General features: G+C 41.9%; 1 protein-coding gene across 9 annotated transcripts in view; it reads left to right on the top strand.

Moving 5' to 3' along the window:
• Positions 1-14,530, top strand: part of KLHL32 (kelch like family member 32) — a 196,340-nt gene that overhangs the window by 154,072 nt on the left and 27,738 nt on the right. For 5 of the 9 annotated variants that reach the window (XM_080665871.1, XM_080665869.1, XM_080665873.1 and 2 more), the window contains one exon: positions 5,975-6,701. In XM_080665871.1, coding sequence (XP_080521997.1) covers positions 5,975-6,701 — 727 coding nt within the window. Of the gene's footprint in view, positions 1-5,974; positions 6,702-14,530 lie in introns of those variants that run through there. The other 4 variants (XM_080665874.1, XM_080665875.1, XR_013960464.1 and 1 more) reach the window with 3 other exon arrangements.

Raw genomic sequence — 14,530 nt, 5'->3', positions numbered from 1 at the left:
GGAATGCATGCTGCCTTATGGGCACCGAGGGGAGACCGGTACCCTGGTTTATCTCAGTGGCATGACAGGACTGGCAAGGATATAGACATGTGTGCTCCTGCCACAGGGAGGGCTCAGTGTGCCCCTACAGCAAAGTTGTCTGCAACCAAGTTTTAAGTAGGAAAACGATTATAGCTACCCCTGGCTGAGAAGCAGAATAAGGCTGTGGGCAAAAATACCAGTCTTTGCTTATTCAGCTCTGGCTGAGAAGTTCTGTGAAATAGTTATTGCTTTCAGACAATGCTGTGAACACTTTATCTTTTGTTAGTGTTGGTTAAAAAGATTTGATCACTCATCTGAGGAGAACTGCTTTGGTAAAGGGCATTTATAGATACAGTTGACACTTGTACATTGTGGGGCTTAAGGGCGCTGACCTCCCATGCAGTTGAAAATCCACATATAACTTTTGACGCCCCATAACTCACTTACAGTTTTCCCTTAGTACCCATGGGGGATTGGTTCCAGGTACCCCCAAGGATACCAAAATCTACAAATGCTCGTGTCCCTTCCATAAAATGCCATTGAACAATGCATACAATCGGCCCTCCACATCCATGGATTCCCAACCATGGATCAAAAGCCCTGTCTTGAGATGCTTGAACCAAATGTACTCTAAAGTTTCTTCTTGCCCTAGCATTTTATTATTTATTTGAGGGCTTAAAAGACTACAGTGGTTATTGCATTGCCAAGAATCTCAAAGAGAGGAGGCAGCACCAACTACCTGAGGGAGTAAAACAAGAATTGTGTGAACACTGCATGCCGCCATGTGGAGTTGAGAGCTTATGAGGGCTTTATATAGGGAAGCTACAAAGATGAGATAATAAATTAGGAAACTGAAGCCTGTGATAGATAAATGAAAATATATAAGAATTGATATTATTTGTTCAAGAGAAATATAAGAAATAGCCTGAGAATATCCTAGGAATTTTCAGTGTATGCAACAAGTATTTATAGCCAACTATGTACCAGCCACTGTTCTCATTGAGGATCTGAGGATGAGATGAGTTAACGTACAAATAAGCTGTAGCAAATGCTTCCTTAGGAAGCAGCAGTTCTCCACTAGGATAAGATAAACTAGATTGGGTCAGGCAGGGTGCTTGGGTGATGCCCCGTGGTCCTTGGCCATGACAGTCCCCGGTGTTTCAGATGGTTAAGGAAATATCTTGCCTAATGGTCATCTTTCCTAAGTGCTCTTTATTGTGTCCTCCCAGACTGAATCCTTTATTTATTTCCCATTCTTGCTGGCTTTGTCACCAAAAAGTGGGAGATAAGACTTGCACTGAATGCTCCATTTTCCTCCCAGTCAATATATGCTAGAGGTTAGGGCAGTGGTCGGCAAACTCATTAGTCAACAGAGCCAAATATCAACAGTACAACGATTGAAGTTTCTTTTGAGAGCCAAATTTTTTAAACTTAAACTTCTTCTAACACCACTTCTTCAAAATAGACTCGCCCAGGCCATGGTATTTTGTGGAAGAGCCACACTCAATGGGGCAAAAGAGCCGCGTGTGGCTCATGAGCCGCAGTTTGCCGACCATGGGTTTAGGGTAATGGGGATGTCATCATACCAGAATAAGTAAAATAGAATAGGATTTCAACCTTCCCTGAGAACATAACCATCAAAATACACTACAAAGCGAACTGTGTCTTTGGATTCTATGATGCCCCAGTGATGAATCAGCCTTCTGCTTATGGTCGTCTCTAAATTCCTTAAATGGGCTCTAGCATTCCCTCCTCCACCTTGCCTATAATGCAGCATGGCAGGGAATAGGGAGTGCTAGGTGGGGTTCACAGGGGAGAAGTAATTTTGACGTATCCCATTGTTTTAAATGTTTTGATAGTGCTTTCATTACTTGGATAAATAAGAGTTATCCATGGTTTTAGTGTTTTTTCTCTTTTACACTTTCAAGAAAGTAAAAACAGTACAATAACACTATTATATTTATTTATCTATTATCTATGACTTGCCTTGTGCCATCAGAATCAGCTGTTGAGTTATAGACCTCAATAGAACCAAGGTCTCAAAATATGCTGCCTTACCCATAGTAAGATCTTACCCACATCTTACTATGTAGGAAATATGCTGTCTTACCCATAACAATAAGCTATAAGTATCCTGTATCTTTACTAAAGCATCCTACTTAGACATCATTGATTTAAGCCTTCTTAAATTGGAAACAACATACTTAATTTACTCTAATAAAGCAGCAATTTGCTATTTCATGAGTGGGAGGGAAACTGTCTAAAACTTTACTTTTTAAAGGGTGGTCTGTGGCCCAGAGCATACACATCAACTGGAGACGGTTAGAAATGCAGACTCCCGATCCCCTCCACCCCCACCTGTTGAATTAGAATCTGCATTTTGACCAGAAACCCCAGGTAATTCTTGCACATTTTAGGTGTGAGAAGCACTGGATTTAAATCTATATATATAAAAGCCTAAGCAATAGGCCGACTGGCCAACTGGCTGACCGGCCAGTAGCTATGATGTGCACTGACCACCAGGGGGCAGATGCTTAACACAGGAGATGCCGAGCGACAGCAACTTTGCAGAGTGCCCTCTTGCACCCCAGGACCCCTCGAGGGATGTCAGACTGCCACTTTAGGCCTGATCCCCACAAGCCAGGTCCAGGGACCTCACCAGTGCAGGAATCTGTGCACCGGGCCTCTAGTTTATAAATAATACTATGTCCAGGTGAGATTGTTTTGAAGCTGGGGGCAGAATAGTTCATTGTAATTCATATTTACCTTTGATCTGGAGAAAAGATAAACCTACGTATGGATGATTTGTGTAGTCTGAAACTATTTAAAAATGATAGAGTGTGAAAATTACACAAAATCTGTGAGAAGCTAGAAATATTGACAAGAAATAAGATTCAAGATTATCCCAGAAAATGCAAACTAAATGTATGTGAACAAAGTATTCTATTAATATACAATAATTGGGGACTTTGAGCATGGGAAGCATCTTGATACCTGTGTACATGTGATGTGCAGTAGATAGGAAACCAGAATTTAATCAGTAATAGATGAAGGTGGCCACTTCCCACTGCCAGTTTGATTCATGAGAGAGTTTCATAAGGCAGAGAGCCTAGCTGTGGCTGTTGCACTTCTTCTGAGACAGTGATACTGTTTGGTAGAAAGATGAAGGTAAACCAGAGAGGGTTAAGAGATGGGCTGGAAGATGGATTATGGTATAGGGAGAACTGGTTTATGAGGAAAGAGAAAAATAATTAGATGGGCAGCACTGTGCTGTAAAAAGGGACTATGGAGACATGGGTATTGGTCTAATGTTTCTCCAGCGCTGTTTCCTGTAGCATCCACATGAAAGATGCAGAAACATTGGGGTGTAAGACATTTGTTACAAAGCAAAGCACTATCAGCTGGAATTAGTCTGTTAAATTAGGAGCAATATTAAATATTAAGTTTTAGAAAATTTAACCTGGTGCATGAGAAAATACTTTGAGTGGGATGACTTTATCACTGGCAACTTTTGAAAGCTCTGTGGGCAAAGAATAGGAAATCGTTTACTAAGTTGTTGAATTATCTTCTCAGGGAAATAATTGGAACCTCATCCCTTGAAACTTCTAAAATGATGGTGGAGAAAATCCAGGATGCTGCCTGTGGGAAAGTCTCCACTTCTGGCAGAGACCTTTTGATGAGTGGCCTTTTTCTTCTGCAATCTCTTTGATTATTGCTGCTGTTACCATACACAGATTTTTTTTTAATGAAGTTTCTATCTTACTTAAATTAAAAATGCCAGTATCTAGACCAGGGGTCCTCAAACTTTTTAAACAGGGTGCCAGTTCACTGTCCCTCAGACCGTTGGAGGGCCGGACTATAGTTTAAAAAAAAAACTATGAACAAATTCCTATGCGCACTGCGGGCCTGGGACGAGTCGGCTGCTAAGCAGGATAGGCAGCGGCACCCGGCGGGCCGGATAAATGTCCTCGGTGGACTGCATGTGGCCCGCGGACTGTAGTTTGAGGACCCCTGATAGACACACAGCTACAGAGTGTCACTCATCTGCCCTCCATGATGTCTGCCTCCTTGGCCTTGGCAGGTTACCTGCACCCAGTGACATTCTCTTGCCACTTCTCCAAATTACGGAACTCATTAAAAGATGCACTTCAGTGCCGATTGAAAGCGAATTCACTTCCTACATTCTCTTCATTCAGAAAGCTAAAAAGAAAAGCCCAAAATATGTGTTGCCTTTTGGATCCATCTGTCAAATGGACACAGAAACTCAGGAAGTCTGAAATCATCTAGTGCTTTGGAGAGTTTAGTGATCCTTGTTACCAGGGAAGAAAGCAAATAAAACAAAATAAAATTATTCAGTATTCTAATTCATTACTTCTTTAAAAAATTGATTTCAGAAAGGAAAGGAGAGGGAGAGAGAGACAGAAACATCAATGATGAGAGAGAATATTAGATGGGCTGCCTCCTGCATGCCCCCTACTCAGGATCTAGCACACAACCGGGGCATGTGCCCTAACTGGGAATTGAACCTTGACCTCTGGTTCATAGGTTGACATGCAACCACTGAACCACACCGGCTGGGTCATTACTTTACTTTTTCATGCTGTTCCTTCAGAGCCTGGGAAATCGAGTATTGCCTGGGAAATCGAGTTTAATATAGGTGCTGCACAGAATTGTTCATATCAAATATGTTGACTGGAGATATTAGATATACTTCTTTATGCTAGTGTGTGAACAAGTTTGCAAACTTGAATATTAAGTCACATTAATTAAACTTCTTCAGGTGCTCCATAACATGAATTAGTGTTTTGTTGATATTTTCTAAACTATTGTTCAGTTTTGTTATTTATGGCTTAATGCACCTACTTTATTTTAAGACATTCTCTTTATCTGTAGCCAAAAGTTCTTACAATTTTTTTCCCTGACAGTGATCTGGGCCTAAATAAAAAGGTTAGGATTACATTGTGCTGTGTTGTTCATAATACAAAGATAATCTCTTCTATATCCTGTTTCTGGGGGAAAGGCTCTAACAAATTGCCAATATCTTACATGGGCAAATAACAATTGTCTTGAAGATGAAAACTAATTGACAAAAAAAAATTAAATTGATAGATTTCAATCTTCCTTTTTCTTCTCTTGCTTCCTGACTGATATACTAACCAAAGGGGCAGGGAAAAAAATCCTTTTCCTTTCTAAATCATGCTACTAGTGTCATATTGATTTTCTCTCAAGTATACCCCGTGGTCTCAGATGATCACATATTTTCTTACATTACTTATATTGATACAGCATCTTGACTCCTGGGCTGACATATATTGCTTGAGCTGTGATGACACCACTCACCATTGACATTTCTTGGGGGTGGGGTGTACCAGGCCTCTTAGGCATGAAATGTAAGGGGACAGGCTGTCTCACAACAGTACTTTTATTCATTGAAAAGTGATTGCCAGGTATTGCCCGGCTGGTGTGGCTCAGTGGTTGAACATCGACCTATGAACCAGGAGATCATGTTCGATTCCCAGTCAGGGCACATGCCTGGGTTGCAGGCTCGATCCCCAGTGGGAGACAGCCAATCAATGATTCTCTCTCATCATTGATGTTTCCATCTCTCCCTTTCCTTTGTCCCTTCCTCCCTGAAATCAATAAAAATATTTTCTAAAATAAAATAAAAAGTGATTATTGTTCACTACAAATGATAGCTTAAGGTCCCCATCCCTGTTGCTTAACATTGTTTCTAACGCTTACAACAATGTCTTGAGTTCTTTCGTATTCTGTTTTGTGGGGGGAGGGGGCTGCTGATGCAGGGGGGGGAAATTCTCAACAGGTATCAAAATATGATTGTAAGAAAAAAATGTTAAATGTCTGAAAGAATACCCAGTGGCCTTCTGTATGCCCTTGTTTAGGCTCTCTTTTTTACCTTTGTATTGCCCTCTCCCCTCCCCTCCCTCTGTTTCAGCTAGCCGTGAGGTGGTTGGAACACAACTGCCATTACCAGTACATGGATGAGCTACTGCAGTATATCCGCTTTGGCCTGATGGATGTGGATACTCTCCATACAGTTGCCCTGTCCCACCCCCTCGTCCAGGCAAGTGAGACTGCAACGGCTCTTGTCAATGAGGCCCTGGAATACCACCAGAGCATCTATGCACAGCCCGTGTGGCAGACCCGCAGGACCAAACCAAGGTTCCAGTCAGACACCCTGTACATCATAGGTGGGAAAAAGCGCGAGGTCTGTAAAGTCAAGGAACTTCGGTACTTCAATCCTGTTGATCAGGAGAATGCTCTCATAGCTGCCATTGCCAACTGGAGTGAGCTGGCCCCCATGCCCGTGGGAAGGAGCCACCACTGTGTGGCAGTCATGGGGGACTTCCTGTTTGTGGCAGGAGGGGAGGTGGAGCACGCCACTGGCCGGACGTGTGCTGTGAGGACCGCCTGTCGCTATGACCCCCGCAGTAATTCCTGGGCAGAGATAGCACCCATGAAAAACTGTCGGGAGCATTTTGTGCTGGGTGCCATGGATGAATACCTCTATGCGGTTGGGGGCAGAAATGAGCTGCGCCAGGTTCTGCCTACAGTTGAGAGATACTGTCCCAAGAAGAACAAGTGGACTTTTGTGCAGTCCTTTGACAGATCCCTTTCATGTCACGCTGGCTACGTGGCGGATGGTCTTCTCTGGATATCAGGTAGAAAATACCTCATATGTTGGATTTATCAGAAAACACTTCCATTGTGGGATAAATTTAAAAGTCAGGCTTTGATGGTGTGGCCCTGTGTGATTGAAAGAATGAGCCAGAACTGCCATTTTGGCTAACTAACATTCATTGATTGAGTACCTACTGTATAAAGAACTATGACTTTCTGAGTGATTAGTGGAGTAAAAATTCAAGATGGAAATTAACAGACCATCACACCTCTTTTTTGACCAAACCTTCTCTTGTTTACATTGTCAGCTTTTGATATTCATGGATTGTATTGCACACCTTTGCTTTTACCTTTACCCTGGGCTACCTGACTTTGAGTCTTTCATCAAAACCAGGGCAGGCAAAAAAAAAAAGCCCAGTAAACCCATTTTGATGGGTATAGCAATGGGTATCCGGGTAAGAGGATTGCTGTGCATTGAGGGAAGGGATTGAAACTATTGGCTAAAATAATGTTTTATATTACCTGTGTAGTGACTCGTGTCATCCTAATCCTTCATTCCTAATTAGTCTTCATTCTTTCTGATCATTTAGGAGGCATTATTATTTTAGTTCCTTTTTTCATCATTTTTTTAAAGCCTTTTGATTATGAAAAAAATAGAGCCTAGTATAATGAACTTCATGTACCCATAACCCTAGCTCCAGCAGTTATTCACTGGCTTCCACTCTTGTTTCATCCACACCCACATACTTCTTCAAACTCCCCAGGGCTGCCTTTTCACTTGTGCAGAAGGAGTCAGCGGGGCCTATGTATTAACATCCCATTATCAACCTGTGTTTCCAGTTCTATTATTGAAAAGACCTAAAATGTTCTCCTTTGAAATGTTTGCCTATTGGGGAAGAAAGTTGTATCTTCTCTTAGTTGGAGGATACTCAAGCACGTAAGCCCTGAGATGATGTTAAACAACTCAAATAGAATTTGTTGAATTTCTATGTCAAGGTCAAAGAGGAAAATCAAATACTGCAAGTTCTCAATAAATGACACAACAGGGTCTGTGACTTTAAGCAAAATGACATATAAGGAAACCTATTTTACCACAGGTGATTGATATAAACAAGAGTTAAGTTCCTGTGGCATCTCATCAACATTCTAACAAAATGACATTGAACGAAATGACGTTATTTGAGGACCTGCTGTACTAAGAATAATTCTGAGATGTTTGCAGGTAGAAGAAACACTCATTTTTAAGTACACCTGTGAATGCTTCTCAGCTTCCTTCAACAATCTTCCCTAGTTGTTTAACATCTGCTCTGACAGCATTCTCCCTTGCAGTTAAACTAAATTTGTTTGGACTCTGCCCATTTTCCTTCTGCTGTCTTCAGTAACTAAGGAGAAAGCCACAGTCTTGCTTTTTGTGGGAAATGCCTCCGTTATTTGCGATTTATCAATTTTCTTTGAAGAACCTAGCTCATGTCAGGGTTTAAGTGCTTGGTAATGAATGAATGAAGCTGAGATTATGACTAAAGAAGAGGATAATGAGGTGGACCCAACAATTACTGCTCCTATATACCAAACAAACATTAGGTATAAGTGTACATGTTAGTATATATACATATATTTCAATAAAAGCCTCATCTGGTGATTTGTTCCTTTCTCTTTAAGTATAAATAGTTAAGAAAGTAACTACCAGGGCTATAACTCTTTGCTGAAGAAACTTCAAAGTTGGCTATAAATAAGTCTTTGGTAGAGAAAGAACAGATCTCTACTTGACTTGGATAACAAAACAATGATGAATTTATGAATTTAATGTAAGTTATATTTTCTTCCAATTTATATTCCTTCCATTGACTCATTTAGTTTTCATATGTTGTTAATGTTCTGCATTTCTACATTAACAACATCTTCTGAATTTTGCATGAATTTCTCACAAATAGTTTTATAAATATTCTTTTTTATTTTTTACTACAAAACTAGCTTTTTTAAAAAAAAATGCGGGAGTTTCCCTTACATAGTCTTAAGGATATAACTACTTAGTACTTTCTTTAGTGAAGCCTTAAAAGGCACTGAAGCTTACCTTAGACAGGCTAGATCTATCACCTGGACTCAAGCTGACTTCTACTTCAATATGAGTCCATTTATTTCCTTTTCCATTTTATTAAATGCATCAACTTATTCCAGACCTTATTGCTATATCACTTTGTTTTTCCCTACTGTAAAAATAAATACATTTTCTTTGTTCTTTTTTTTTGGCACTAATGTATGCTGCCTGTGTTAACCATACTTAATGAAAACAATCACAATTTTCTCAGGTTTGTTTCTCCCTACTGTGTACTTGAGATGAAAAACCCACTTCCCTGTGTATAGTGCAGTACTTTTAATTGGAAAGAGGAGGAAATCACCAGTGACATTTCTAATACCTTAAGTCGGCTGCCTCTTTTTTCAAGCCCAGCTTATAATAAATTAATTGTGAATCTAACCATGGCTAGGGAGGGCGGGCAACAAGATTTGCTAATTGGCCCCTTTTTAAAAAGACAGATATATTTCAACCTATCACTGATTTCGAAGGGTTACCCTGATTTATTGGAGCAGATGAAACTATTTGAGGCTATTCCTTATCCTTTACTAAATAATCAGTTATTTCCAATTTAATTGATGGGGGATTGGGTCATTGACATTCTTCTGGTATTTTGAAAGCTTGCCTGAGGTAGAGGTAGTAAGGATTATAGAATGTGGGTTTAGGCCTTGCTTTTGTGCCAGAGAACACAAAATGAATGTTCTTCGGAGACTCATAATTTTCAGTGTGCCCTATTTCTCCTCAAACCCCCTCCCCTTCCTCTGTTTTGGGGTCAGGACACCTTGAACACCCTTTCATGGTTTTTAAAGTGAGACAAGGAGAGATGAATTCAGAAAATCAGGCTGTATGGATATGCCCATTAGCATTCGATTTAGGATATTAGAGATAGTCATATTTTACAGGCTCCTGTAGTATTTGACATTGTGACCCAATTCACAAATGCTGCACATCATTTCTACTTGAAATTCACAATACCGAAATAAAATAAGAATTAAATATCCTCCAGTTGTGCTTTGAAAAGTCTGCTCTCCATTGTAAGGTATTGCCTCTGAAGTACTAAAAAGATCCTTTTGTGTGTGTGTGTGAGTGAAAGTTAATCCTGAATCATCTTGCAGAACAACTTACCTTTTCATTTTTGTCAAAAAGCATCAGGATAATGGGAAGCTAATGACAAAATCAGTGCTTTAAAACTATAAAAATAAGACAAATGCTACTGCATTTACCCAAATGCAATGTTTAGTGCTTTCTTGTTCCTTTGGTGAATGCTGCATTCTTATTAAGTCTAATGTTGACTCATAGATAAATAAGATTTAATTCAGCAAACATACTTCCGGCCCTCTAGGAGCTGACAGTCAAAGATTTTTGCAGATATTTCATTAATGAAAGAACAGTTGTTAAAGCTTCTTTAACTCTCTAGAAGATATGTTTAGTTTTATTTTGATTAAATTTAGATGAAGCTTGCATGGCCCCATTTTAAATAACTTTAATTTATTCAAACCTACTAAAGGGGCTTTTCTAGTATTCATTAAAATTAGAACAATGTAAATTTTCATTAACATTATTTTAATGCCATAGCTTTAGCTTTAGTCTATCTGTGCAAATACTGTGCTTGTATCTAAAAATTATATACAAAATATTGGGAACTAACAGATGGCATGGCAGAGGCTGGATTGTGGTGCACTGAGGTCACAGACTAAGGTCACATGAAACTTGCTCCACTTCTTACCAACCAGGAGATCCTGAGCAAGGTTCCTAGGCTCATTGAGTCTTTTTTGGGCTAGTGCTGAAGGGACAAAGGAGAGGAAGACATAGGTCTTATGCTGGGGTTCTTGGTATAGCCAAGGGAATAGACTTTTAAAAGATAATTATAGTATAGCATATGCTCTGTGTGAGGGTAGAAGTCTTTCCTAGGTACAGAAATAGTGCAAAGCAGGGAGGAATTAGTGCAAAGGGCATGAGAGATTTCAAAAAGTTTTGTAGCACCTTTAGCGTAACTAGACCTCTGGTCCATTGGCTACTTCCTACTTACTCATGAACCCTCCTGTCCTCATGCTAGGGCTTCATGGTCCAATCATTTCAGTAATCCTCTTGCACCTGGCAAGCACAGTGTGAGACAAATTCAGTGCTCCACTTTGTCTGTGTCTGTGAGTGGGCAGCAAGCCCCGGGGGAGGAGCCAGTGAACAGGAGCTCCCAAGACCTCTCTCCACTCTCCACTAGCGTCCTCACTTCCCTCAAAAACCCCTCCCCTCAGACTCAGAGAGGGGGTCTTGCCTTCTGTTTCTCAGAGCAAATGTAAGCGAGGAGGTTCTCACAGCAAATCTAGTGAGATACAAAGAGGTGGTGGAGAGTGTGAGGAGACAGATGGGCAAGAGATGCTCTGGAAAGGGGACAAGGGCAGAAGGTTGGGAAACACGATTGAGGAGGATGCAGAGGAGGGGAACTAAGGATGTTACAGAAGGGCGGGTGAGTGGCATCCACTACTACAGGTCCAAAATATCTCCTCCGCATTTCTCAATCAGGAGCTACTTGGTAATTTCAGTGAAAGCCATGTCAGGGGAGTGGAGAAGGTTGAAACTAGAATGCAGTGCTAGAAATTGGAGGCTAGAATGCAGTAAAAGGAAAGTGAGGAAGTGAAAACTGCATTCTAGCTTCCACTTTAGACTAAACTTCACTCCCTGTATCTGATCCCACCTGACAACTTTCTGATCATTATGCTCCTGCCTACAGGGAGAGAATGTGCTGTTTCTAGGTACACACATATTTCTTCTGTCCATGTGATAGCACATTTTTTTTTCATTGTAAATTAATAAATAGCATTTTGGCTTTCAGAAGGAAAAAGAGGGTAGGAAGGAAAGAAAAGGAAGTGAGTTTGGCTGAGAAAAAAGAGAGTAGCCAGAGGAGGAAATCCAGGGTCAAAGGAGGGATTTTTTTTTTTTTTTTTTTTTTTTTTTTAAGGATGCGAGTGCATTAAGCGAATGTACAGATAAGAGAAAGGAGAGAGCCAAACGGAAGGTGAAGGGAAGAGGGGCATCCATAGTCACTAAATGCTGAGAGCACTTCCCAGGTGTCAGGCATGGTGATAAGTTCGGGAGATTCAATATTGACAGACACAGGGTCCCTAACAGGCGAGAAGGGATTGGGAGGGATTCAGTCTGGGACAGGAGGAGAGACCCCTCAAGCACCAAGCCTGGAGTGCAGGAGGCAATGCTGGACGTGGATACTGTCACAGGGGAGAGGCCGGAACCTGAGTAGGTGCCTTCTTAATGGAGTCAGTGAGAGACAGGGTTGCCTGTCAAGGTTGTGTAGTGTCAGGACTAGGTAGAGCTCCTGAAGGAAGTGGCCTTGGAAGAAGCCTCTGAGAGAAAACAGAGGAAATAGACCTATTACAAAGAGATTGTGTCAGAGCCCATACTAAGGTTGAGAACCACAGAAGGATGGCAACTCGGTTTGCAAATATCTGTCCTATTTTTTGACCATGCTCAGCAGAGAACTGGAGAAGGCAGATCCTTAGATTCAATCATGATGAATGGTTTTTAGGCTGGGAATACCTCAAGGATACTATTGAAAGAAGGTCAGCATGGGATTCCAGTTAGATGAGTGTCAAGTGCTTAAGCTTTGCTTGAGGGAGAACCAGGGGTACTGAGGGAGTGAGCACAGAAGACAGAGTCTGTTTGCTGCCCCTACACGTGGCTCCCACAAAATGAAGTCACCTGCCTGGTAGAGGTTTGGAGTTTGATCTCTTGGCCTGTCCACTTACAGGTTCCTAGCGAACTGGAATGTCCAGTAAGATTAAAATCTTGTTTGTTGCTTCATTGTAGCAAGCAGCTGCCCTGGCAGTTACTTTTTCTCCTCTTTTTTCACTGCTGCCCCAACCTTTACTACTCCCCATCTGAAAGAGATTTAAACAAAACCACTGCAATGTACAGACCATGTATCATAGAATTGTACATTGAAACCTATATAATTTTATTAGCCAGTGTCACCCCAATAAATTTTATTCAAAATAAATATTAAAAGCCCTAGTTGGTTTGGTTCAGTAGATAGAGCATTGGCCTGCAGACAGAAGGGTCTCTGGTTCAATTCCAGTCAAGGGCACATGCCCAGGTTGTGGGCTCAATCCCCAGTAGGGGACAATGCAGGAGGCAGCTGATCAATGATTCTCTCTCACCATTGATGTTTCTATCTCTCTCTCCCTCTCCCTTCCTCTCTGAAATCAATAAAAATATATTTTAAAACATAAATAAATAATTATAAAAATAAAAAATATTTTTTTAAAAAAACCCACTACAGTACCGAGCTAAGATAGAAGCCAAACAATCAGATCACCTACTTTCTCCAAAATAATTAATAAAGCTTTCATCCTCGCTCGCTCCCCTGAAGAAATAGCACTTTGTTTACCCTCAGATTGCTGCTCAGAGAATGAGGCTTAAAGTAGTTAAATGATTTCTCAGATCACAGAGTTAGTATTTTACAAAATTGGAATTTGTGCTTTTGGCTTCTGAAAACCATGTTTTCCCCATGAAACCACACAAACTAGTAGTTTATCACTACAACAAAGATCTCAAAACATGCCCACATGGTCAGAAGAACTTCCAAATGACATGATACACTGGAGAATAGTCAAACCTGGAGAGTTGTTTAGAATCAACAATCATTTGATTATCTTTTACGGTTTAACTGACCGTCTTTCGCAGGACACAGAACGGAGCCACATAACATCTTTCTTCCTGTGGTTCTGTAGTTCAGTTTCTAAACCATAAATGTGACACAAGTTAAAAAGAAATTTAGTGATAATATGGACCTAACTCTAAACTGCATTTGGTTTAGATTAGAACATTGTTTTCTGAAAGGATTACATGTTATATACAACTAGAGGCCTGGTACATGAAATTCGTGCATTGGGGGGGGGGGGGGCGGGGTGTGTCCCTCAGCCCAGCCTGCACCCTCTCCAATCTGGGACCTCTCAAGGGATGTCCGACTGCCCGTTTAGGCCTGATCCCGGTAAGATCGGGCCTAAACGGGCAGTCGGACATCCCTCTCACAATCCAGGACTGCTGGCTCCCAACTGCTCGCCTGCATACCTTCCTGATTGTTCCTAACCACTTCTGCCTGCCAGCCTGATCACCCCCTAACCACTCCCCTGACAGCCTGATTGATGCCTAACTGCTCCCCTGCCAGCCTGTTTGCCCCTAACTGCCCTCCCCTGCAGGCCTGGTCCCCCCTAACTGCTCTCCCCTGCAGGCCTGGTCACCCCCAACTGCCCTTCCCTGCAGGCACGGTCCCCCAACTTCCCTCCTCTGCCGGCCTGGTCACCCCCAACTGCCCTCCCCTGCAGGCTTGATCGCCCCCAACTGCCCTCCCTTGCAGGCCTGGTCCCTCCCAACTTCCCTCCCCTGCTGGCCTGATCACCCACAACTGTTCTCCCTTGCAGACCTGGTCCCTCCCACCTGCCCTCCCCTGCTGGCCATCTTGTGGTGGCCATCTTGTGTCCACATGGGGCCAGCCATCTTGTGTGTTGGAGTGGTGGTCAATCTGCATATTATTCTTTTATTAGATAGGATTAAATAGGATAGAGGCCTGGTGCACGGGTGGGGGCCAGCTGGTTTGCCCTGAAGGGTGTCCCAGATCAGGGTGGGGGTTCCCTTGGGGCATGGGGCAGCCTGGGCGAGGGGCCTGTGGTGGTTTGCAGGCTGGCCATACCCCCCGGCAACCCAAGCGGAGGCCCTGGTATCTGGGATTTATTTATCTTCTACTATTGAAACTTTGTAGCCTTAAGCAGAGGCCAAGGCAGGCCAGGG

This window comes from Plecotus auritus (assembly GCF_963455305.1).
Source record: "Plecotus auritus genome assembly, chromosome: 4".
Lineage (NCBI taxonomy): Eukaryota > Metazoa > Chordata > Mammalia > Chiroptera > Vespertilionidae > Plecotus > Plecotus auritus.
The sequence above is the reverse complement of the archived record's forward strand: the minus strand, read 5'-3'. Positions and strand labels throughout refer to the sequence as shown.